At 36.6% G+C, this 24,974-nt stretch overlaps 1 protein-coding gene and 1 pseudogene across 2 annotated transcripts in view; one reads left to right on the plus strand and one right to left on the minus strand.

Moving 5' to 3' along the window:
• The window catches only part of LOC105220330 (GTPase-activating Rap/Ran-GAP domain-like protein 3), a 159,756-nt gene that overhangs the window by 30,860 nt on the left and 103,922 nt on the right, over positions 1-24,974 (minus strand). For both annotated transcript variants that reach the window (XM_054230511.1, XM_054230512.1), the window contains one exon: positions 17,926-17,995. In XM_054230511.1, the coding sequence (XP_054086486.1) occupies positions 17,926-17,995 (70 nt within the window). The remainder of the gene's footprint in view (positions 1-17,925; positions 17,996-24,974) is intronic.
• Positions 7,589-7,782, plus strand: LOC114805168 (small nucleolar RNA U3; annotated as a pseudogene).

Genomic DNA, 24,974 nt, shown 5'->3' on the forward strand with positions numbered 1-24,974 from the left:
GTACTGTGTGAAAGCCAACAAACTGATTGGACCTTATCAGTGTGGTTTTAGACCTGGAAAATCAACAACCGACCAGATATTCACCATGCGCCAAATCTTGGAAAAGGCCCGTGAAAATAGGATCGACACACACCACCTTTTTGTCGATTTTAAAGCTGCTTTCGACAGCACGAAAAGGAGCCGCCTTTATGCCGCGATGTATGAATTTGGTATCCCCGCAAAACTAATACGGCTGTGAAAGTTGACGTTTAACAACACCAAAAGCTCCGTCATGATTGGGAAGGACCTCTCCGAGCCGTTCGATACCAAACGAGGTTTCAGACAAGATGACTCACTATCGTGCGACTTCTTTAACTTGATGTTGGAAAAAATAATACGAGCTGCAGAGCTAAATAGGGAAGGTAAAATCTTCTACAAGAGTGTACAGCTCCTGGCGTACGCCGATGATATTGATATCATCGGGAGCAACAACCGCGCCGTTTGTTCTGCTTTTTCCCGCATGGATAAGGAGGCGAAGCGAATGGGTCTGGAGGTGAATGAGGACAAGTTGAAATATCTCCTGTCATCAAGCAAACAGTCGGCGCACTCACGTTTTGGCTCTCACGTCACTGTTGATAGTCATAACTTCGAAGTTGTAGATAATTTCGTATACCTGGGAACCAGTATCAACAAAACCAACAATGTCAGCCTCGAAATCCAGCGCAGAATCACTCTTGCCAACAGGTGCTACTTTGGACTGAGTAGGCAATTGAACAGTAAAGTCCTCTCTCGACGAACCAAAATCAAACTCTACAAGTTGCTTATCATTCCCGTCCTGCTTTATGGTGCAGAAGCTTGGACGATGTCAACATCAGATGTTCACTAGGAGTTTTCGAGAGGAAAATTTTGCGCAAGATTTATGGGCCTCAGAACATTAGCAACGGCGAATACCGCAGACGATGGAACGATGAGCTGTACGAGTTATACGACGACATTGACATAGTTCAGCGAATAAAAAGACAGCGGCTACGCTGGTTAGGTCATGTTGTCCGAATTGACGAAAACACTCCAGTCCTGAAAGTGTTCGATGCAGCACCCGCCGGAGGAAGAAGAGGAAGGGGAAGGCCTCCACTCCGTTGGAGGGACCAGGTGGAGAGCGTTACACTTGGAATCTCCAACTGGCGCCGAACTGCGAAGGAAAGAGAAGAGTGGCGCGCTCTCATCGACTCGGCTATAACCAGCTAAATGGTTGAACGCCAATAACATACATATATACATTGCTGATATTAAAATCCACGTTTTAAAATTTACTTGTTAATATGTATTTTTATGTCACGTGAACATGTAAATAACAAGTAAGGAAAGGCTAAGTTCGGGTGCAACCGAACATTTTATACTCTCGCAATTTATTGAAGAAATTTAACCAATACGTATATGCAGAATAAAGCTCACCGTATTTTTGAAAAACCTATAATTAGGTATATGGGAGCTAGGAGAAGATACTTTTGAAAAACCTACAAGAGGTATATGGAAATGTTATGACCCGATTTTAATAATTTTTGGCACAGAGACACAATATCAGAAGAAAAGTTCGATATCTGGGGCCTTGCAAAGTTATGGTCCGTTTTCGACAATTTTTCCACAAGTGAAGCCAGAGATAATATGCACTAATTGTGTAAAGTTTTATTCCGTTATCTTCATTGGTTCCTTATGTTTACATTATAAAGTGGAGGAATAAGATGGATTTCAAAATTGAGTTATAAGGAAAGTAGTAGTGGTTGTGAACCGATTTCGCCCATTTTTTGTCCGTGTTATCTGGGTGTCAAGCAAATATTATATACCGAATTTCATTCGAATCGGTCGATTAGTTCCTGAGATATGGTTTTTACCCATAAGTGGGCGATGCCACGCCCATTTTCCATTTTGGAAAAATATCTGAGTACAGCTATTTCTTCTGCAAAATTTAGTGTTTTTGACGTTTTTCGTTAGTTAGTTAACCCACTTTTAGTAATTTTCAATTGTGTTTTTGGTTTTCGCCATTTTGTGGGCGTGGCAATGGTCCGATTCTGCCCATTTTCGAACTTGATCTTCTTGTGGTGCCAAGGAATATTTATGCCAAGTTTCGGACGGACGGACAGACAACCGGATTTCAAATCTACTCGTCACCCTGATCACTTTGGTGTATATGGCTCTATATCTAACTCTTTTAGTTTTAGGTGTTACAAACAACCGTTATGTGAACAAAATTATAATACTCTCTTTAGCAACTTTTGTTGCGCGAGTATAAAAATTGTAACCAGCTGAAGAGTATCGTAGATTTTGATGGTATCATTGGTATAATTCTCCTATAAACTTCCCAGTCAAAATTATTGCTTCAATTATATTTGCTTTGATCTTTATGATGACAAAATGTGTACCTAGGCATAATCGAAGTGGATTCAATTTATGCAGGAGAATAATAGGCATTCCTGTTATATCAATAACATTTCTGATTTCGATCGGAAAATTTACACTTTCATTTTCATCAACAACAGTGTCGATTGATTAAAAGACATTACATGTACTGACAATAACTGCTGTATCTTGAAGTTGATTTCGTCAACATCAACATTTTTTATTGCCAAAATTTTACTTTTACTCTTGACAATAGTGCAAATGGTTGCAATTTTATTCTACTATTCTATTTTAATTATTCTGTTTTAATTCTCAATATCTAGCAATTGTGTTTAAAATACTTGTGCTGATTGACCATTTTGCAGATGTACGTACATCTCTTCTTCTTGACTGACGTAGACACCGCTTACGCGGTTATAGCCGAGTTCACAACAGCGCGCCACGCATCTCTTCTCATGGCAGTAAGGCGCCAATTGGTAATACCAAGTGAAGACTGGTGCATTTCCACCTGGTCCTTCCATCGGAGTGGAGGTCTACCCGTTCATCGGCTTCCACCAGCGGGTACTGAATCGAACATTTTCAGAGCTGGAGCACCTTCGTCAATTCGAACAACATAACCTCGCCAGCATAGCCGTTGTCTTTTTATTCGCTGGACTATGTCTATGTCGTCGAATAACACATACAGCTCATCATTCCATCTTCGGCGGTATACGATGTTGCCATTGTTTAAGGGACACAAATTCTTCCGCAAAACCTTTCTCCCGATAACTCCTAGTGCCGAATCATCGGATGTTGACATCGTCCACGCTTCTGCAGTATAAAGTAGAACGGGAATGGATTGGATTTTAAGGCTGACATTATTATCGGTGTTGATGCTGGTGCCTAGGTATACGAAATTATCTACAACTTCAAAGTTATGACTGTCAACAGTGACGTGGGAACCAATGCGAATGCGCTTACTGTTTGTTTGTTGACGGAAGATATTTCGTCTCGTCCTTGTTCACCACCAGACCCATACGCTTCGTTTCCTTATTCAGTCTGGAAAAAGCAGAACTAACGGCGCGGGTGTTGTTTCCAATGATATCGATGTCACCGGCGTACGCCAGCAGCTATACACTCTTATAGAAAATTGTGCCTTCTATATTTAGTTCTGCAGGTCGTATTATTTTGTCCACCATCAGGTTAAAGAAGTCACACGATAGTGAGTCACCTTGTCTGAAACCTCGTTTGGTATCGAACGGCTCGGAGAGGTCATTCCCGATCCTGACGGAGGTTTTGGTGTTGCTCAACTTACACTTACGCAGCAGTATTAATTTTGCAGGGGTACCAAATTTAGACATAGCGACATAGAGGCAACTCCTTTTCGTATTCCGCAAAGAAGCTGATGCATGTTTCTTATAAGCTCTTCGTCGCCGTATTTGAATAGCTCCGCCGGCAATCCATAGGCTCCCGCCGCTTTGTTGTTCTTCAAGCGGATAATTGCTATTCTAATTTCTTCACGGTCGGGCAATGGAACATCTGTTCCATCGTCGTCGATTAGGGAATCGGGTTCGCTATCTTCTGGTGTTGTACTTTCACTGCCATTCAGCAGGCTGGAGAAGTATTCCCTCCACAAACTCAGTATACTCTGGTCATCAACAACTAGACCACCTCTGGCGGTCCTATTTTTTGGTCTGCAAATGCGTCTCGCGGTATCTATCCCATCCCGCACGTGTTGCAGTCGATCGCAACATCGCGAAGTAGGCAGTCTGTTTTTACTTCACGGCGAGACGACAATCCTCATCATACCACCTTTTTTTGACATTTCCGAATGCCAATAGTTTCGGTTGCAGCTGTACGTAAGGAGCTTGATATGTTGATCTTGTGTTTGTTGACGTGTGCGCTTTTCTACATAGAGGCATACGCACCCGCCCTTAGCTGCTACAAGATAGTGGTCCGAATCGATGAACGGACCACGGAGCGTACGCACATCACAAACACTGGACACATGTCGTCCATCTATCACAACATGATCGATTTTGTTGCGAGTGATTCGATGTTTCGCCATGGAGGCTGAATTTTCCGACTGTTGTGCCAAAGACACCTCTTTAACCACCCTAGCGTTGAAATCGCCAATCACGATTTTGATATCGTGGCGGGGTAGCGCTCATAGGTACGTTCTAGGCGCTCATAGAAGGTATCTTTGATCACTTTGTCCTTCTCTTCCGTCGGGGTGTGGAAGCAAATAAGCGATATGTTTATTTGCGCTCCTTTATATGGCCGCTGTAGTAGATGTCACAAGGACCCACCTTCTTCCGTTCTTGTCCCGTCTATCGCATTTCTTGGATTGCGGTGATGTCAGCCTTTACTCAGAGGCACCTTCCCAATTAAGGGTCCGGACATTCCAGGTGCATGCCCTTAAATCATAGTCCTTAATACGGGCAACTCTCAAGAGAATGACAGTCAGAAACTTTCCTCACTTACCTGATCGTCTACATAAGACTCCATCCATGGTACATGTTTATAGTCAATTGCAGTGCTTTAAGTCTTTGCAATAAAAATTATTGTTTTATACACATTTTCACCAAAAATCTATAAAATTATTTTAAATATATGGTAAAACAAGTAAGGAAATTTGAAAATTCTATAATGAGATATATGAGAGCTAGGGGAGTTATAACCCGATTTTAACCATCTCTGGTACAGGGACACACTTTTAGAAGAAAAATATTTCTTCTAAATTAAATTAAGATACCTGAGAGATTTACCGAAATTTTCGGTGAAAAATTACTATGGGGCACCGAATTCTTCATATTCGATTTTCGGGGATTTGAAAAGTTATAGTCCGATTTCGACAATTTTTTCACAAGAGATGTCACATATCATATACAGTATTTGTGTAAAGTTTTATTCCGCTATCTTTTTGGTTCCTTATGTATATAAAGTAAAGGAATAAGATGGAGTTCAATTGAGAGAGTTATATGGGAAGTTGTCGGGGTTGTGAACCGATTTTCCACACGTATCATCAGGGTGTCAAGAACATATTTTATACTGAATTTCATTGAAATCGGTCGTGTAGTTCCTGAGATATAGTTTTTGACCCATAAGTGGGCGATGCCACGCCCATTTTCCATTTTATAAAAAAATCTGAGTGCAGCTTCCTTCAGAAATTTCTTCTGTAAAATTTAGTGTTTCTGACGTTTTTCGTTAATGAGTTAACCCACTAACTTCACACTAACTAACTTTTTAGTAATTTTCAACCTAACCTTTGCATGGGAGGTGGGCGTGGTTTTTATCCGTTTTCAACTATTTTCATGGTATGTGTTGGGGTACGTAAGAGAACCGACTGCAGAAAGTTTGGTTTATATAACCCTCTCACGGTCCAAAGGAACATGTATGGAACACACATTTCATTAAGGTATCTCAATTTTTACTGAAGTTATCCGTTGCACGGACGGACTGACGGACGGACAGACAGACATTTGGATTTAGACTCGTCTCGTCACACTGATCATTTTGATATATATGACTCTATATCTAACTCGTTTAGTTGTATGACTTACAAACAACCGTTATGTGAACAAAACTATAATACTCTCTTAGCAACTTTTGTTGCGAGGGTATAAAGGTTGGCCGCATCGAACTACTAGGTCCTATAGCTCACATAGAACAGTAATTGCCATTATATGGCAATGATGCGCAAAAATACTTCTCATGACATATTCACACGTGTACGCATAGGGATGGCAAATAATTTTTTTTAATCGATTAAATAATCAAATGATTAATTGCAAGATTTAAAAAAATAATTGCAATTAATGTAAAAAAATCGAGTAATCGATTAATTCCAATGTTTTCAAATAATACTAAATTGCATAAAGACCACCACCAAGTTTCAGGGCCGAATTTTGTATTATAATGCTCTATCACAGGGTCCGAGACATATCCTAAAAGAGAAAATGGTCTATATTTGAAGTTAAGTAGCACAATGGTATTAAATTTTTCAAAATATGTACAGCAATCTTAAAGTAAAAGAATTGCCTCTTGCTTGAAAGACTATGTTTTGCAACTTTGCGTAAAAATAAAACCAATAAAATATAGGAGACTATATTCTTATTTCAGACATTCAAATTATGTTGGTATATACACAAAAACAAAAACGGAAATAAAATTAAAATATCGTATTAAAAATTCATTTGTCTTAGTATAAATGAAAATATATTTATTGAAGTCAAGAAAATTTATTCTCTGTTCGACCAAGTTTGAAGAAAAAGCAATTTCGATAAACGTTTTGTTGTCAAACGATTGCGTTTTTCGGTCGCAGCTGCACCCGATTTTGAGAAAAGCCGCTCAGCAGGTACTGAGGTACCAAGTAGATGACAATACTTTTTTGAAAGTCCGTACGGTTTTCATTTCTTCCCAAGCATCAATAGTGTTTCGAAGCTGAAGGGCTTTCATTAATTGGTTTGCTGCTGCAACTCGGCATTTCAATCATGGTGTCAGTGTCATCATCACTTAGGGGAACATTGTCGTTACTCCTAGATTTCAGAGTCTAATTTGTACACATATATTTATATATAACTAGAAGAAATTTAAAATGTAATACCGATTGCCCCAACTTACCACAATTTGGAGGCTACTGTTGCATGCTTTAATTTTAAATACTGCAACATACTTGATGTGTTATTAGAAAATTTTAAATTTTTGCAACAAAGTTGACATTTAACGTAGTTATTGCTATTTTATTAAAAAAATGTCCACACTTCGCTTTTAACTGAAGCCATTGCTCTTCAAACAACTGAACGTAAAATGCGTTTGACTTAACTGTAAATGCAGTGTTACCAGACATTCATTTGTTGATATTAAACTATGTTGACATATAAGAATTTAACTATGTTTACACCGTTTCCAGTCATTAATGACTGATGCGACCAATTTCGACCCTTGTACGCTAACTTAGATGAACATAAAATGTATTAAATTTGAAAATGCAGTTTGCGATTATTTTGCAATTACTCGAGTAATAGTCGAGTAATTAGAAAAGGTGTTTCGATGCAATTAAATCGTAAATTGAATGAAAATAATAGATTAATTTAATCAAATGATTAATCGTTGCCATCCCTATGTACGCATGCTTGCGCATTATTTTTCTTTCGTTTCTGTTTCATTTCTGCGAATTCTCAACTATTTATTGTGACTTTTGGTTGAAATACTCTGCGTTGGCCGTTGAAAAGTTAAGACTATACTTCACAGGGTCATTTCTGTAGTCAGTCTTCATTTTTCTTTCTTTGCAAATCGAAAGTATTAGCACCCGCGATGAGGAGGTATATCGTTTTATCTGACAGCATGAGGTTTATGAACTTCATTTCTAATTTTGTCTTTTTGTCGATGATCGCTCGGTTACAACGGGTAAAACAACTTCTGAGTGGTGATTTTAATGAATAAATTCCAAGGTTTTATACAAATCTTAATATATAAAAATCACGTGTCACATTGTTTGTTTTCGATGGACTCCTAAACTACTGAACCGATTTTAATGAAATTTTTAACACTGTGTGCAGTTTGGTCCAACTTGAAAGATAGGATAGTTTTTAACTCTCCTTATAGTCGCATTATTTATTTATTGCAAATTATTTGTTTATTATTAGCAAAGAGCTATCCACCAGTTGGTGGCGCTAAGTACGCTATGTAACAGTAGATGGCGCTATATTTCTTTTTAAATGTTCATGGATTTACATTTTCAACATTAAATGAAAATGCGTTGTTTGAAGTTTATATTATTTGTGGTAAAGTTATACGAATCTATGACTTCCAATATTCTAAATTTAAGAAAAAATCACATACAATCCGTGAAATAAATAAAGTTATGTACATATGTATGGTCAGACAAATAAGCAATGAACAGAGTTCAAAAAGCGTTTTAACTATTTCAAATAAAAATTGGGCGGGGCGAAGTTCGCCGGGTCAGCTAGTAATTATATATAATAATGCAGTCAATAAGTACAATAGGGTAATTCCCAATCTGGTGCAAATGGTCTTGCATATTTGCAATTGCAAATTCGCTGTATATTTTGTTAGTGTAAAAGCAACAATATATAAAAACAGATTGTGAATTGCCCTAGTATATATATATAATAAGTACAGTACGCATATTATGTATGTTTGTATGCTTGCGCATTATTTTTCTCATTGCCAGAAGCTGAACCATTACTGGCATTCCTCAGAGAGAAATTTTCATTAGAAATGATCAATGGAAGAAATGATCCTACGAACTGTACGACTATTGATGCGGTATTCGCGAGAAATATAGATAAAATATATGTAAGACATTTCATATCGTATTTTAGTTATCATAACCCAATTGTTAATATTATAGATATCAATCCGACAGAACCCAGAAATGATAATTGATTTGGACTTTGCTTTATAAAATGTGCATAATAAATTTATAAAATGTGAATTTAAGAAAGTGTTGGTCACTCCACCATATTTTTATCCTTTCGCTCTCGCTAGTTTTCTTTCATACAAAATAATATGCATTTCTTGGAGTATCACTAAGAAGTATAACTTCTTCCAAGGGTAGGGACTCCACGCACCTTTTTTAAGATAACACACAATCCGGTGACCCATATATCCGGTATAATTTCATATATTACCCGATTTATAAGCTATCGTATTTTTGAAAATTATATAATTAGCTAAATGAGAGCTAGGGGAAGTTTTGACCTGATTTTAACCATTTCTGAAAAAGAGAAGAAAAACATTTCCTCTGAATTAAATTAAGATATCTGAGAGATTTACCGATATTTTCGGTGAAAAATTACCATAAGGCACTGAGTTCTTCATATTCGATATCCGGGGCATTGAAAAGTTATAGTCCGATTTCGACAATTTTTTCACAAGTGATGCCACGGATCATATACAGTATTTGTGTAAAATGAGAATGCGAAATAAATCGCTGTCTTCATTGGTTCCTTATGTATATCTTAAAAAGTGAAGGAATCAGATGGTATTCAAAATTGAGTTATATGGGAAGTTATCGTATTTGTGAACCGACCATTTTCCACACGTGTCATCAGGGTGTCAAGTAAATATTATATACCGAATTTCATTGATATAAGTCGAGTAGTTCCTGAGATATGGTTTTTGACCCATAAGTGGGCGATGCCACGCCCATTTTCAATTTTGTAAAAAAAATCTGAGTTTCTGACGTGTTTCGTTAGTGAGTTAACGCACTTTTAGTAATATTCAAACTAATCTTTATATGGGAGGTGGGCATGGTTTTGATCCGATTTCTTCGATTTTTTTCAATTTTGGACTGTATGAAGAAGTGGCTAAAAGAAACGACTACGCAAAGTTTGGTTTAGTTAGCTTTATTGGTTTGCGAGATATATACAAATAACCGATTTGGGGGAGGGGCCACGACCACTTACCCAAAAAAATTACATCCAAATATACCATTACTAGTGCGATCCTTTTATTTCCATAGCTTTATTTATGGCTTACTTGTGGCCCTTTATGTGTTTTCGGTTTTCGCGATTTTGTGGGCGTGGCAGTAAACCGATTTTGCCCATTTTAAAGCAAACTTCCTATCGTGCCAAGGAAGATGTGTGTTTCATCAAGATATCTTAATTTTTACTTAAGTTACAGCTTGTACAGACGGACGGACGGACAGACAGACATGCGGATTTTGACTCGTCTCGTCGCTGATCATTTTGATATATATAACCCTATATCTAACTCGTTTAGTTTTTTGACTTACAAACAACCGTTATGTGAACAAAACTATAATACTCTCTTAGCAACTTTGTTGCGAGAGTATAAAAATCATGTAGGAAAAAAGCAAATTATCAACCAATTTAATACAGTTAATTTTTTTACTGCCATTCAACAGCCATTATAATTAGAACAAAAACTTATAATGTCCCCTCTAGTAAACCGTACACAAATTGAAATAACGACGATTTAGCCTTTTTTATCGGGCCCCCCCGCTTTGTTGTTCTTCAAGTGGTTGTGTCTTCATGCTATTCGCATTTCTTCATGGTCGGGTTATGAAACATCTGTTCCTTCGTCATCAATTGGAGAGTCGGGTTCGCCATCTCCTGGTGTTGTACTTTCACTGCCATTCAACAGGTCGGAGAAGGGTTGCCTCAATAATCCCAGTATGCTCTGGTCATCTGTTACTAGATTACCTCCTCGGTCCCTACATGATAATGCGCCGGTCTTGAAACCTTCTCTAAATCGGTCAGCTTTTCAAGCTTTTCATATTCATGCATTTCGGGCTCTTTCTTTTTACGTTTGCAAATGCCTAATATCCTATACTCGTTTAAATATATCCTTTTATTTACTTGATTATGAATTACATGCTTTTACAAATTTGAAAAGTTCTCCATTATTCTTTAACTTTATGTAAATTTATTCACCACATATATAAGTAATTACAATTGATTGGAGTTTTGATAAAACTACCCACTTCTTCTCCTTCCACCTCGATTTCCTCTTCCTCTGCGTTGACGTCTTTGTCTTCTTCGTTGTCTTCTTCTACGTGCGCGTCTTCGGGCTTGACGTTGTCTTCTTCTGGTGACACGTCTTCTTCTAGCAGCTTGTCGTCTCCTTTGCCTTCTCCTTCTAGCAGCAGCATTATTGCTACCAGGAGTCCCTGGGGAAGAACCAGCGGGAGGTTCTGGAACAGAACTACCAGGTGCTGGGGTTGGGGATCCTGCAGCTGGAGCTGGTGTTGGTGGTCCACCTGCTGGAGCTGGGGTAGGAGATCCTCCTCCTGGAGCAGGAGTCGGAGAACCTCCGGGTGTGGCTGGAGTTGGAGAACCTACGGCTGGGGTTGGTGTTGGGTTTTGAGCGTATCCCGTAAACCTGGTAGTGATGGTTAAAAACAATACACCCACCAAAAGCGATGGTAGCAATTTCATATTTTATTTGCCGTTTTTTAATAGTTTGCTCGGCTTTGCTTTTCTCTTAGGCAGATTTCGACTGTGCTGATAGTGAGATTAGAAATGCCTTAAATAGTATAACTGCTCTCACTTCAGTAAGGTATTTTTATTTGTTTTAACTAATACGGAATAATTGTAGTTAGTATTAACTATTATGACGTTTGTTATTTCCTTCCAAATCTTTGGTAATTATTATTTAATTTTATTCAAATAAATGAAGTAAACAGTCTAAATAAAAACATATTTTTATTAACAAAACATAAAACAATCTATGTGCAATGGTAATATATTCTAAGACGTTGTATTTATACAGATGAAGATTGTTTGATAATTAAAAACCATAATAGTTGGTCGTCATAAGTCTATTGGGTACTTTTTGTTTAACTCAATTTTACTATTTATGTGAAATTAAAATGCGCATATAAATTTTTTGGACAATAAGTGTTCATACATAAATTTAGACACTTTGAGGGAGTCATGATATTCGTTCACTTTCCTTTTACTTGTAGGATAATTATGGAATAAATAGTAATATAAATACCGTCGTAACATCTACAGAGACGCACGAAAAGTTTCACCGAAAATTGTATACTCCCGCAATTTATTTATCTAATATTATTAATATAACAAACAATTTGACCCAAATACTCGGCATATATATAATATAAAGTCCATTGAAAGTTGGAAACCCAAATATTAGTTATATGGGAGATAGGGAAGTTTTTACTAATTTTTGGCACGGAGACATATTATTAGAAGAACAATATTACCTCCGAATTTCTTCAAAATATCTGAGAGACTTACCTACATTTTCGGTAAAAAATTTGTTAGAAGCGCTTTTGGACCGATTTCAACGGTTTTCAAAATTGCGATGCCACTCTTTAAATGCTGTATTTTTGCAAAGTTCTGTTCACATGTCTTCACTAGTGCTTACTTTATAAAGTAAACGATTCAGATCGACTTCAAAGTTCTGGTATATGGGAAGTAGGCGTGGTTCCGAACCGATTTGGACTATTTTCACAACACATCATTTGGAAGCTAGGAAGATATTATAAACCGAAGTTCGTTGAAATTGGTCGATTAGTTTCGGAGATATGGGTTTTGATCTATAAGTGGGCGGAACCACTTATATTGTATACAATTTTGAGTGCAGCTCTTCTGTACCATCTTTATAATGAAATTGAGGGTTTCTGGTGGTTTTCCTTACTGAATTAAAGCATTATTAGCAGTTTTCAATATTTTTGTATGAGAGGTGGGCGTGATTATAATCCGATTTCCTCCTTTTTGGGACTGTATAAGGTAGTACTTAAAAGAAACGACTCTAGAAAGTTCCCTTCATATAGCTTTAGTAGTTATAGCTCTTTATATATTTCCAATTATTAACATTTTGTGGGCGTGGCAGTTGTCCGCCATAACCTTCTTATGGTGCCAAGAAATACGTCTTCCAATTTTCATCAAGATATCTCAATTTTTACTCAAGTTACAGCTTGGACGGACGGACAGACAGACATCCGGGTTTGAACTTTACTCGTCACCCTGATTTTGATATATATAACTCGTTAAGTTTTCTGACTTACAACCAATCGTTATGTGAACAAAACTATAATACTTTATTTAGCAACTTTTTTGCGAGAGTATAAAAATTGAAACTTTTGAAAATTCAACTTAATTATAAGGGAACTTTACTTAGCCGCATTGAAAAAAGTTAGGTAAGTAAAAGGTTTACACAAAAGTTTCGTAATTTATGCGCTCTTCATATGTATATAATTGCACCCTTAATTATTTGGAAAACCTCTGTAAAGTTCCAGCCACGCCGGCAAAATTGCTGTTTTTAGCTCCTGCGCGGCTAAGTACTGGCGCTCATTTCGCATATTAAATCAAAAACGTTTTACCTTACGAATTACATAAAACATTGGGGTCATATTTAAGAAATAGGAAATTTACAGTTAAAGTAGCAGATTTCATATCAGAAGAACCAGCAATAAGGGCTGGTGTACATTAGGGCAGTGTATTAGGCCCTACTCTGTACATAATATATATGTACAGCAGACATTCCAACAGCTAAATACGTATTGAAATCCACTTTTGCGGATAACACGGCCCTAGTAAGCCGTAACAAATGTCCCATTAGAGCATCAAGAGTAATAGAGAAGCACATAACTTTTGTCGAAGAATGGCTAGGCAACTGGCGCATAAATATTTAGGAGAAAAATGCAAGCATGTTACATTTTCTCGAAGACCAAAAACATGTCGGACAGTTAAAATAAACAATGTAACGGGTGATTTTTTTGAGGTTAGGATTTTCATGCATTAGTATTTGACAGATCACGTGGGATTTCAGACATGGTGTCAAAGAGAAAGATGCTCAGTATGCTTTGACATTTCATCATGAATAGACTTACTAACGAGCAACGCTTGCAAATCATTGAATTTTATTACCAAAATCAGTGTTCGGTTCGACAAATCGAAAAATCGACAAATCGACAAATTTTGTTCAGCGATGAGGCTCATTTCTGGTTGAATGGCTACGTAAATAAGCAAAATTGCCGCATTTGGGGTGAAGAGCAACCAGAAGCCGTTCAAGAACTGCCCATGCATCCCGAAAAATGCACTGTTTGGTGTGGTTTGTACGCTGGTGGAATCATTGGACCGTATTTTTTCAAAGATGCTGTTGGACGCAACGTTACGGTGAATGGCGATCGCTATCGTTCGATGCTAACAAACTTTTTGTTGCCAAAAATGGAAGAACTGAACTTGGTTGACATGTGGTTTCAACAAGATGGCGCTACATGCCACACAGCTCGCGATTCTATGGCCATTTTGAGGGAAAACTTCGGAGAACAATTCATCTCAAGAAATGGACCCGTAAGTTGGCCACCAAGATCATGCGATTTAACGCCTTTAGACTATTTTTTGTGGGGCTACGTCAAGTCTAAAGTCTACAGAAATAAGCCAGCAACTATTCCAGCTTTGGAAGACAACATTTCCGAAGAAATTCGGGCTATTCCGGCCGAAATGCTCGAAAAAGTTGCCCAAAATTGGACTTTCCGAATGGACCACCTAAGACGCAGCCGCGGTCAACATTTAAATGAAATTATCTTCAAAAAGTAAATGTCATGAACCAATCTAACGTTTCAAATAAAGAACCGATGAGATTTTGCAAATTTTATGCGTTTTTTTTTTAAAAAAAGTTATCAAGCTCTTAAAAAATTTACTAGTACCCCAAACGAATGAAGTAACTTATCTTGGGATTCACCTGGATCGAAGGCTTACGTGGCGGAGCATATAGCGAGTAAAACAACCTACATGAATTTAAGAGCAGGGAATTTAAAAGTTCTAAACTTAGCCTAGACAATAAAGTCCTGTTATATAATGCAATCATAAAACCGATTTGGATGTATGGTATTCAACTGTGGGGTACGACCTGCGCAACCAACATTGATATAATTCAGAGATTCCAATCTAAAGTACTTAGAACAATAACGGGTTCACCATGGTACATGCGTAACGAAAATATCCATAAAGATCTTGATATTGCTATGGTGAAGAAGGAAATAGAGACAGTAGAAAGAAATATATTTCTAAACTTCGTGAACAGCCAAACCCATTGGCAAATGCCATGGAGATCTACCTGCCTACTAAAGAGCAACGTTCTACCAAAACAGCTCAACCACATTCTTGAATCAGCTTTAAACAAAGCAGATTCAATAACTAAAGAAATATTGAAGGAATAAAAATTCGCATATTATGGACATACGAGTATTATGCCCAGCCATTTTCAATAGGTTTTAATCGCCTGATCATTCAAGTAATTTGTATAGAGCGCGAAGAAAAAACTCCTTTGCTTTCTCAGAAACGTGGATGTCGGCATTGTTCTGTTGACAGATAAACTTAATTTCGACGTTATCCTCCAAATACTCAATGAACACATCATCCAACATTTCAATATATTTTTCCGAATCTATTTACGTCATAATAACACATATTTTGAGGTAAGAAACCCCACACCGCGAAATTATGGCTCATTCTAGGGGATTATTTAAGCGCAGATCATGCCAGTAATAACAGAATCCATTTGGTTCGTCAAAATTTATTTATTTTTTTCGTCAAAAAAATTGCATCGTGCCAGCTAACGGCCCATATGCTCTTCAGCAAAGTTTTCGTTTGGCAGTGTTATAGGCATCAGAGAACGGCTTCCGTTGAGCGCAAAAATGTCCATGCACAAACAATACCCGAACTATCAGCCCATTCGGCTCAAGCGCTCAAAATGGCATTCGTGAATATATTCGCTACTGAGCTAAATTCAGCTCAATTCCCGTAAATTCGTTTGCTTGCTGAGTTTATTCACGTTCGTGTTGAAACAGCTCTACCCAGGCGTTCGCTCATTCGGCTCAACAATGATTGTGTTGAATGAAAACAAGCACACAAAAGAGCAAACTCAACGTCTATGAGCAAACTCAACACATGTGAATAAACTCACTGTGCTTGAATTAATGCGCAACCAGCAGCGCTACTGGTTTTGTAAAATCCGTTGGCACACACACATGCATATATACATATATATACGTACATATATAATTGTATATGTATACCAAAGAACTGCAAAACTCACTTTTTCCTTGAATCAGCTCATACGCAAAAGTTTCTTTTCACTTCCAATCACTGAGCGAACGTGAGCTAAAAATTTCGTGAAGTGAGCAAACGTGAGCAAAGCATTTCGGACCGAAGGCTCACATTGTACGCGAATGAGCGGTGCGGCGACATCAGCTGATTTTTGCTCAACGCTGTGTTTCGCTCAGTGATTGGAATTGAATAGAAACTTTTGCGTATGAGCTGATTCAAGGAAAAAGTGAGTTTTGCAGTTCTCTGATAGACATGCGTAAGTTGTGGTTTATTTTAAGACTTTTTCTACTTTCTGATTCTGTCTGCAGCTAAAATCTTGTATACTGTTCTTTTTCCAATTGGGAGAATTGATTTCACTATTATTTCAGAGACACTCAACCGATTTTTATTAGCTTCTTCTTTAATAATATTAACTTACCGGCGCGTAATAATGGTAAAATTCTCAAAACTGTCTCTGACCATTTGATTTGCCAGCAAATTGTTTTGTTGGAACGACGCTTTTCTTACAATTTTTATCAGAATCAGTTATCACAAAATAGTCACATTTTGTTGTTTAAGTACCGTTATGCTCTTGTTTTTGTAGGTATACTAATTGCTAAATGTATATTATCTGACAACCATAGTTTATAAAAACAAAAATATTAAAACTGTCGCATATAAAATTACTTTTTCTATATTTTAAGAACATTCAAATTTGCGCATGTTTCTGATGAGATATACCCCACATGGGCTCGATAGGGTGTAGGTACGAAGATTGTGGAGGCCAATCTAGTATACTAATGTTATAGTCCTGGAGCCGTTTGCGAGCCATTGTCCTGTTGGAAGATAATGTCTGACCCATTTGTACTCAAGTCACAAACAAACGACTGCGCAAAATCTCAATATAAGACTATGCCGTCATTCGTTCTTCAATTCTACCAACAGAATTGGCCGTTATGCATCCCCACACCTCTCTCAAACTTCATCATAGGCTTATGCATGGTGTTCCTCTAATTTCGCACCTTTGCCTCTCCAGATCCATAATTTGTTATAGTGACATAATTTGTTATACCAGAAAGTTTTTTTTGCGGCTTTTGCCTAGTACTGCAGCGTTGACTTTTTGGACCCGGGTTTTTTTTTGGTGGGGCACACTCGTGGCGGTGTGGCGGTGTGGTGGGTGGGGTCGGGGGGCGTTTTGGGGCAAAACTTGGACGAGTTGGTAGCCGGTTCTCGGGGAAGACCCGGTTTTTTGGGGTCGGTCAGTGGTCCGTTTAGCTCGTGCCGATCCACCCGATCACTTCTCGACCGATTTATACCGCTCACTGTATATATCTGGAAAATACGGGCATATATCTGGTTTTGGCCTGAGCAAAAAACGCTAACGTTTTTACTGAGACCAAAATCATCATACACATACATACATACATACATACATACACATGTGTACATACATATATATGGTGATCGCATCGCATATATATATAGTATATATAATCGGAGATTTATGCGTGTGTAATACTATCATATACATACATACTCTCATGTACTGCGTAGTAGAAACACATGTGTGCCACATCAGCTGTTATCGTAGTAGTAGTATAACAAATTCTATATATAAGGCTAAAGCTATTAGTTCGAAAGACATGTAATGGCGAAACAACATCTTCGAATAACCATATTCCTAGTTGTTCTACTTCCATTGGTAAGTTCTCAATTCACTAATCTGGTAATTAATTCAAACAATAAACAACATAAGACGTGGACACTTCTAGAAATGAATGGATTATATAAAAGCGCAATGTATTTGCGTATTTGAACTACCAGAAAGTTCAGTACCATTGTTTCAGTTCCACAAATATTTGTTATTTTTCACGATTCTGTTTAGTACTGCCAATCTGTGTGAACAGCTGATATAATATGTTCGAATCACTAAACTCGAACGCTTGGCGAATCGTATACCTCTTTTATTTAAAAATTATATGCGTTTGTAATGAATTTAATTTTTAAGTGATCGGGTACTTACTTGGTCAACCGAACCGTAATGGTGGCGTGAAAAAACACCTCTTCTTGATATTAATTCCGTGGCCGATGAGCTGAAACGAAAGAACATATAAAATGAAAATACTCTACGTTTGAACTTGTACGTTGTTTACTTTTATCACTGCCACAAAAAAACAACAAATATCTAACAAGTAACGAATTGACAAGTACCCAATAACATAACCTTAATAGAAATATTCTAACTTAATTATATTTCACTCATTCAGTTGAGAATAAGTTTGGGATGCAAACAGATCTCTACAAATATTTTGTTGGTTAATGTTGACACAAATGTCCAAGATCAATAGAAAACGATTTAATCGATTTAATTGACCAGTGCTTGACCCTCAAAAAGTGACATTTTCAGTTGAGAATAAGTTTAGGATGCAAACAGATCTCTACAAATATTTTGTTGGGTTAATGTTGACACAAATGTCCAAGATCGATACAAAAAAATCGATTTAATCGACCAGTGCAGGACCCTAGAGACATCTATTGGAAAACGGCGGAATCAAAGTTGTAGACCTAATACAAATACATATGTGACATTTTTTATTGAAGATTTTAAAGAGATCAAATAACTTCCGTTTTTTGCTAAATGTTTTGATAAATTAACAAAAAGTAAAAATAGTCACTCGAGGACAAAATATTATTAAATAAATTTAAATGCGCATTTTACGTTTAGATAAATATTCAAATTAAGTTAAATAAAAAATACACATTAGACTTTTGACGACCAACTATTCCGGTTTGTAATTCTCAAACAATCTGCATTTGTATAAATACAAGGTATTAGAAGATAGTAATATGACACATACATTTATTTGTTTCTGAAGACCGAGCAAGTACAGTGATCCCCCTTTAGTGCCTACCCATTTAAGTGCCTATATTGTGCGGCATAGTTGTTTTTTTTCTAAATTTACATATAAACTTCTACTTAAGTGGGATAGTTGGCTACGTCATCCTAATTTGTATCTGTGTCAGCTCTCCTGTAACGAAATTCTAAATTGTCGCATTGACATCGCGACATCTTTGTTTTTTGCGACCAATATTGACCGTTCACTCAGCCAATTATGGGTATTATATTGTTTTTTTATGTCAGGAAAGAGACAGAAAAGACAGAAAACTGTTGGAAATGATATTAATCCATCCAGGTATCAACTGTGACTTTACCAATTCCAATATCTACACTTGTATGTATAAATAAGCCTTTTTTTATGCGCCGTACTTCCCAAATTATCAACTTGCATATCTGGAGAATCTTCGCCATAGCGCTATTTTTGGCGATTTTGCAAACTGGTGTTTCGTTGATTTGCAATTTAGGAGTAATTTTAATGCCTCAATCAACAGGTTGCCAAGTTGCCCCTATTCCCGTTATGCTTTGATGGTGAAAATGTGTGAAATCGGTTCAGGAATTACCACGGTCCTCATATACAATATATGATGATTTTCGTTATTCTATTCTTCTTTATGAATATATGGATCAGTATTGGGTGTTATCTTAATAAAATTACATCACTTTAATCCGAGAGTATAAAATGTTCGGTTGCACTCAAAATTAGCCTTTCCTTACTTGTTACAAATTGTTTTGGGATATCGACACAACCTTATACAATTGGACAATGACAAAAATATTTTAACAAAGCAACAATGACTTCCTTCAAAATATTATTATTTTTTGTTTTCTATTTTTTATACTCTCGCAACAAAAGTTGCTAAGAGAGTATTATAATTTTGTTCACATAACGGTTTAGATATAAGGTTATATATACCAAAGTGATCAGGGATATCTTAATGAAACTTGGAACACGTGTTCCTTGGCACCATAAGAGGGTTAAGTTCGAAGATGGGCGGAATCGGACCACTGCCACGCCCACAAAATGGCGATAACCGAAAACACATAAAGCGCTATATCTAAGCCATAAATTAAGCTATTAACTTAAAATTTGGTACAAACGATTGTTCTAAGGAAGGGCATATTTGGATGTAATTTTTTTGGGAAAGTGGGCGTGGCCCCGCCTAATACTAAGTTTTTGTTCATTTCTCGTAAATCACTAAAGCTATATCAACATTAACTTTCTTTATCTTTTTATACTCTCGCAACAAAAGTTGCTAAAGAGAGTATTATAGTTTTGTCCACATAACGGTTGTTTGTAAGTCCTAAAACTAAACGAGTTAGATATAGGGTTATATATACCAAAGTGATCAGGGTGACGAGTAAAGTTAAAATCCGGATGTCTGTCTGTCCGTCCGTCTGTCTGTCCGTGCAAGCTGTAACTTGAGTAAAAATTGAGATATTTTAATGTAACTTGGAACACGTATTCCTTGGCCCCATAAGAAGGTTAAGTTCGAAAATGGGCGGAATCGGACCACTGCCACGCCCACAAAATGGCGATAACCAAAAACACATAAAGAGCCAGAGCCATAGATAACTAAGCCATAAATAAAGTTATGAAAATAAAATTTGGAACATAGGATCACATTAGAGAGGGGCACATTTGAATGTAATTCTTTTGGAAAAGTGGGTGTGACTCCGCCTCCAAATAGGTTTTTTGTATATATCTTGCAAACCAATAAAGCTATATAAACCAAACTTCTTGCAGTCGTTTCTTTAAGCCGTTTCCTTATACAGTCCAAAAATTAAAGAAATCGGATAATAACCACGCCCACCTCCCATACAAAGGTTAGGTTGAAAATGACTAAAAGTGCGTTAACTCACTAACGAGAAACGCCAGAAACACCAAATTTTACATAAGAAATGGCAGAAGGAAGCTGCACTGAGATTATTTTACAAAATGGAAAATGGGCGTGGCGTCGCCCACTTATGGGTCAAAAACCATATCTCAGGAACTTCTCGACAGATTCGAATGAAATTCGGTATATAATATTTTCTTGGCACCCTAATGACACGTGTGGAAAATGGTTGAAATCGGTTCACAACTACGCCTACTTCCCATATACACTCAATTTTGAATCCTTCTGATTCTTTTACTTCATAATGTATACATAAGGAACCGATAAAGGTAGCGAAATAAAACTTTACACAAATACTGTATTTGAGCTGTGACATCACTTGTGGAAAAATTGTCAAAATCGGACCATGACTTTTCAAGGCCCTGGTATCAGACATGAAGAACTCAGTGCTTAAGGGTAATTTTTCACCGAAAATATAGGTAAATCTCTAAATAAATTGCGAGAGTATAAAATGTTCGGTTGCACCCGAACTTAGCCTTTCCTTACTTGTTTGATACTTTTTTTTTCTAAATTTTGAGATTTGATACTTTTTTGTTCACAAACGGATACTTTTGATACTTTTCTGCTGATAGAATTTAATTTTTTGAAACTATGAAAATGTTAAACTAAAAACAAACCTGTTGTATCTGGATAGTATTAAAAAGTTGTGGGAACGTAGGCCAATTAAAAAACCCAGAAAAATATAAACTGGACAGAGACATTTTTTTAAATTTGCTTCAAAGTAATGAGTTTGCTTTATAACTCTGTGCCTGCTGAACTGGATTTTTTTAGATTTAAGGGGAATTGTGAGTCGAAAAAGGACTTCTTTTGAAAATTAGTTCTGAACTGGAAAGTCACCAATAAGGTTTCTATTATATTTTTTAGAGTTTATTGTTAATCATAATACAGAAAAAATAAACACTCATTTATTATGACTTTCAGTTTTCGTTCCATGAGCAAACTGTTGTGAAATAAATTTAAATTAAAAAAAAATTATGCTAATTGCAAAAAAATACTTGAGTGCCTTAACTAAAATGTCTACATTTGTAATAAAAACAACCAGAAAAAACTGGTCTGAATTAGATACACAACTTTACTTATTATTTGTTTTTCAAATGAAAATTTTTAAAACAACGGTTGTGCTTTTGATACTTTTTGATACTTTTTTTGCTTGGTAACATATACTTAATTTTTTTAGCTCGCGGCAACACTTGTCACTTATGATTAGAGCGTGAATGAGAATAGAACAAATGAATTATGTGCGTAAGTGTGTTTTGTTCTTGTGCCGTTTTTGCATTTTCCTTATATTTTTGCATTCGAAGGCGAACCGGTAGAATATTACCGCAGATCAATTTATATACCGTTTTTAGATCAATCTTGACGTTATTGAGATGCAGGAGACTGTTCGTGTTTTAGAAAAGCAATGGTCCGCTGATGTAGAAGATCCCGATGATTTCGTTGCTGAATTTAGAATGTGGAAAATGTTAAAAATCTTTTCTTCAGATTATATTTTCTAACTAAAATTTTGAATATATTTTCAGGAACTGGTAAAACCAAACAGAGAGATACAAAACTTTTTTAGACGCGTTGAATTGTTGCGATGCAAAAATTTTCAAAACAATGCATCGATTTTTAAAGATTGGAGCAACAATCCCCATATCTGTCGCTTCAAGTGAACGCTCGTTTTCCTCACTTCGCAGGCTTAAAACATATTTAAGAAATAAAACTGGAGAAGCACGCCTGAACGGAATGGCTCTCTTGAATATCCATAGAGATATAGACGTGACGGAGGAAGAGATTTTAAATGTTATGACCCAAAATAAAAGAAGATTAGACTTCAATTTGTGAATAAAATAATGAAACATTGTCTTTTTACCTAAAACCCCCCCAAATTTTTTTCCTGCGTTCGCCACTGATGAGGACCTTAGAGCTTCGAATAAATTTTTTAACGAAAATATAGGTGAATCTCTCAGATATTTTGAATAAATGCAGAGGGAATATTTTTCTTCTAATATGTATAATGTCTCTGTGCCTAAAATACGTGAAATCACCTAACTCCCATATACATAATATTAGGATTTTCAAACTTTCAATGGACTTTATACCATATATATGCGAATATGTGGGTCAAATTGTTTGTTATCTTAATAAAATTAAATAAACAAATTGCGAGAGTATAAAATGTTCGGTTACACCCGACCTTAGCCCTTCCTTACTTGTTTTAATATTATTTTTTCTTCAATTTTGACGGAGGGGTCGTGAAGCTTCTCCGAGTATACATCGGCAAATTGTTTAAAGTATGTTCGAAAAAAATTTTGTAGCTCTAACTTAAATATTATGGATAATATTTGGTATCAAGCAAGCATGCTTGGGGGCGTTGTCCTGATGACGCGCAGTGTATGCGTATTTTTGTAAAATTTGTTTGTATTATTGTAATTAATATGAAATAAATGTGAATTTCATTCTAATAGAAGAGTAGATCGAGGTATTTGAAAAAAACTTAGTAAGTACCATGGGCACTTTTTTTCTGCCTCAAAAGTATTAAATTTTCGGCAGTGGCACTTAAGCGGGGCTTACTGTTTAAGCAATTGGTTTGCACTGTTAATAAAAACATGTTTTTATTTAAACTGTTTACTTTATTTATTTGAATAAAATTGAAAAATAATAAAATTCATCAAATTTGGAGGGAATTAATAAATGCCATAATATTTAATTCTAACTACAATTCTTTCGTAATGCTGTATTAATTAAAACAAAAAATAAGAACTTATTGAAGTGAGAGTAGTTCTATTTCAAGGCATTTGAAATCCTACTATCAGCACAGTCGAAATCTGTCTAAGAGAAAAACAAAACCAAGCCAGCTAACTGTTAAAGAAAGACAAATAAAATATGAAATTGCTAGCATCGCTTTTGGTGGGTGTATTGGCTTTAATAACTTATATATGTGGTGAATAAATTTACATAAAGTTCAAAAATAATGGAGAACTTTCCAAATTTGTAAAACCATGTAAATCATAAACAAGTAAATAAAATGATATATTTAAACGAGTATAGGATATTAGGCATTTGCAGACGTAAAAATAAAGAGCCTGCTTAAAAAAATAATACGAGCTGCAGAGCTAAATAGAGAAGGTACAATCTTCTATAAGAGTGTAGAGCTGCTGGCGTACGCCGATGATATTGACTTCATTGGTAGCAACAACCGCGCCGTTATTTCTGCTTTTTCCACACTGGATAAGGAAGAGAACGAAACTTTGAAGTCGTACTTCGTCTATTTGGGAACCAGCATAAACAATACCAACAATGTCAGCGTTGAAATCCGTTGAAGCACTCTTGTCGACAGGTCCTCTCTCGACGAACCAAAATTAAACTCTACAAGTCGCTCATTATTCCAGTCCAGATGTACGGCGCAGAAGCGTGGACGATTACAACATCCGATGAGACGAATCTTGCGGCTTTCGAGAGAAAAGTTTTGCGCAAGATTTTCGGTCTCTTAAGCATTGACAATGGCGAATACCGCAGGTTGAAAACACTCCAGCTTTTAAAATCTTCGATGCCGCGGAAGAGGAGGACCCCCACTCCGTTGGTAAGACCAAGTGGAAAGTGACCTGACAGCACTTGCAATTTCCGAATGGCGCCACATTGCAAAGCAGAGAGATGAATGACGCGCTCTGGTGGATTCGGCGATAATTGCGTAAGCAGTTCTTACGCCATATATATATTTATATAGTATATTATAATATCAAGGACAAGTTTTAGAATGGTTCATCTGCAGCTGGTACGCATGTGAATCGCTTAAAAATAATTAGAGTATAGACATGACACCAATCACTTATAGATGAGATATCATCTCTCAACAGCTGCTATCCAAATTTAACCCAACCCTATATCTAACTCGTTTAGTTTTAAGACTTACAAACAACCGTTGTATGAACAAAATGTTATTATGTTGACTCTTGGTGCCGAACAAGGCGATTTTATGGACGCGCCGAGTGGAATTGGTTCATTAAATAGTAGATCCTTGCCAAGATACGGTCTCAACGGAAAAAAAAGCTTTGGCTGTTGTATCGTTGTGCATTGCGATCACTTTATTAGATGGCGGGACATTTAGCATTTAAGCCGCCATTGGGCATTCATAACAAACCAAACCATATACCATAACAATAATTTTTATACTCTCGCAACAAAAGTTGCTAAGAGAGTATTATAGTTTTGTTCACATAACGGTTGTTTGTGTCACCAAGAAATAAAAGAGTTAGATATGGGGTTATATATAGTATATATAAATGATCAGGATGA

Source organism: Zeugodacus cucurbitae, chromosome 5, assembly GCF_028554725.1.
Source record: "Zeugodacus cucurbitae isolate PBARC_wt_2022May chromosome 5, idZeuCucr1.2, whole genome shotgun sequence".
NCBI classification, from domain to species: domain Eukaryota; kingdom Metazoa; phylum Arthropoda; class Insecta; order Diptera; family Tephritidae; genus Zeugodacus; species Zeugodacus cucurbitae.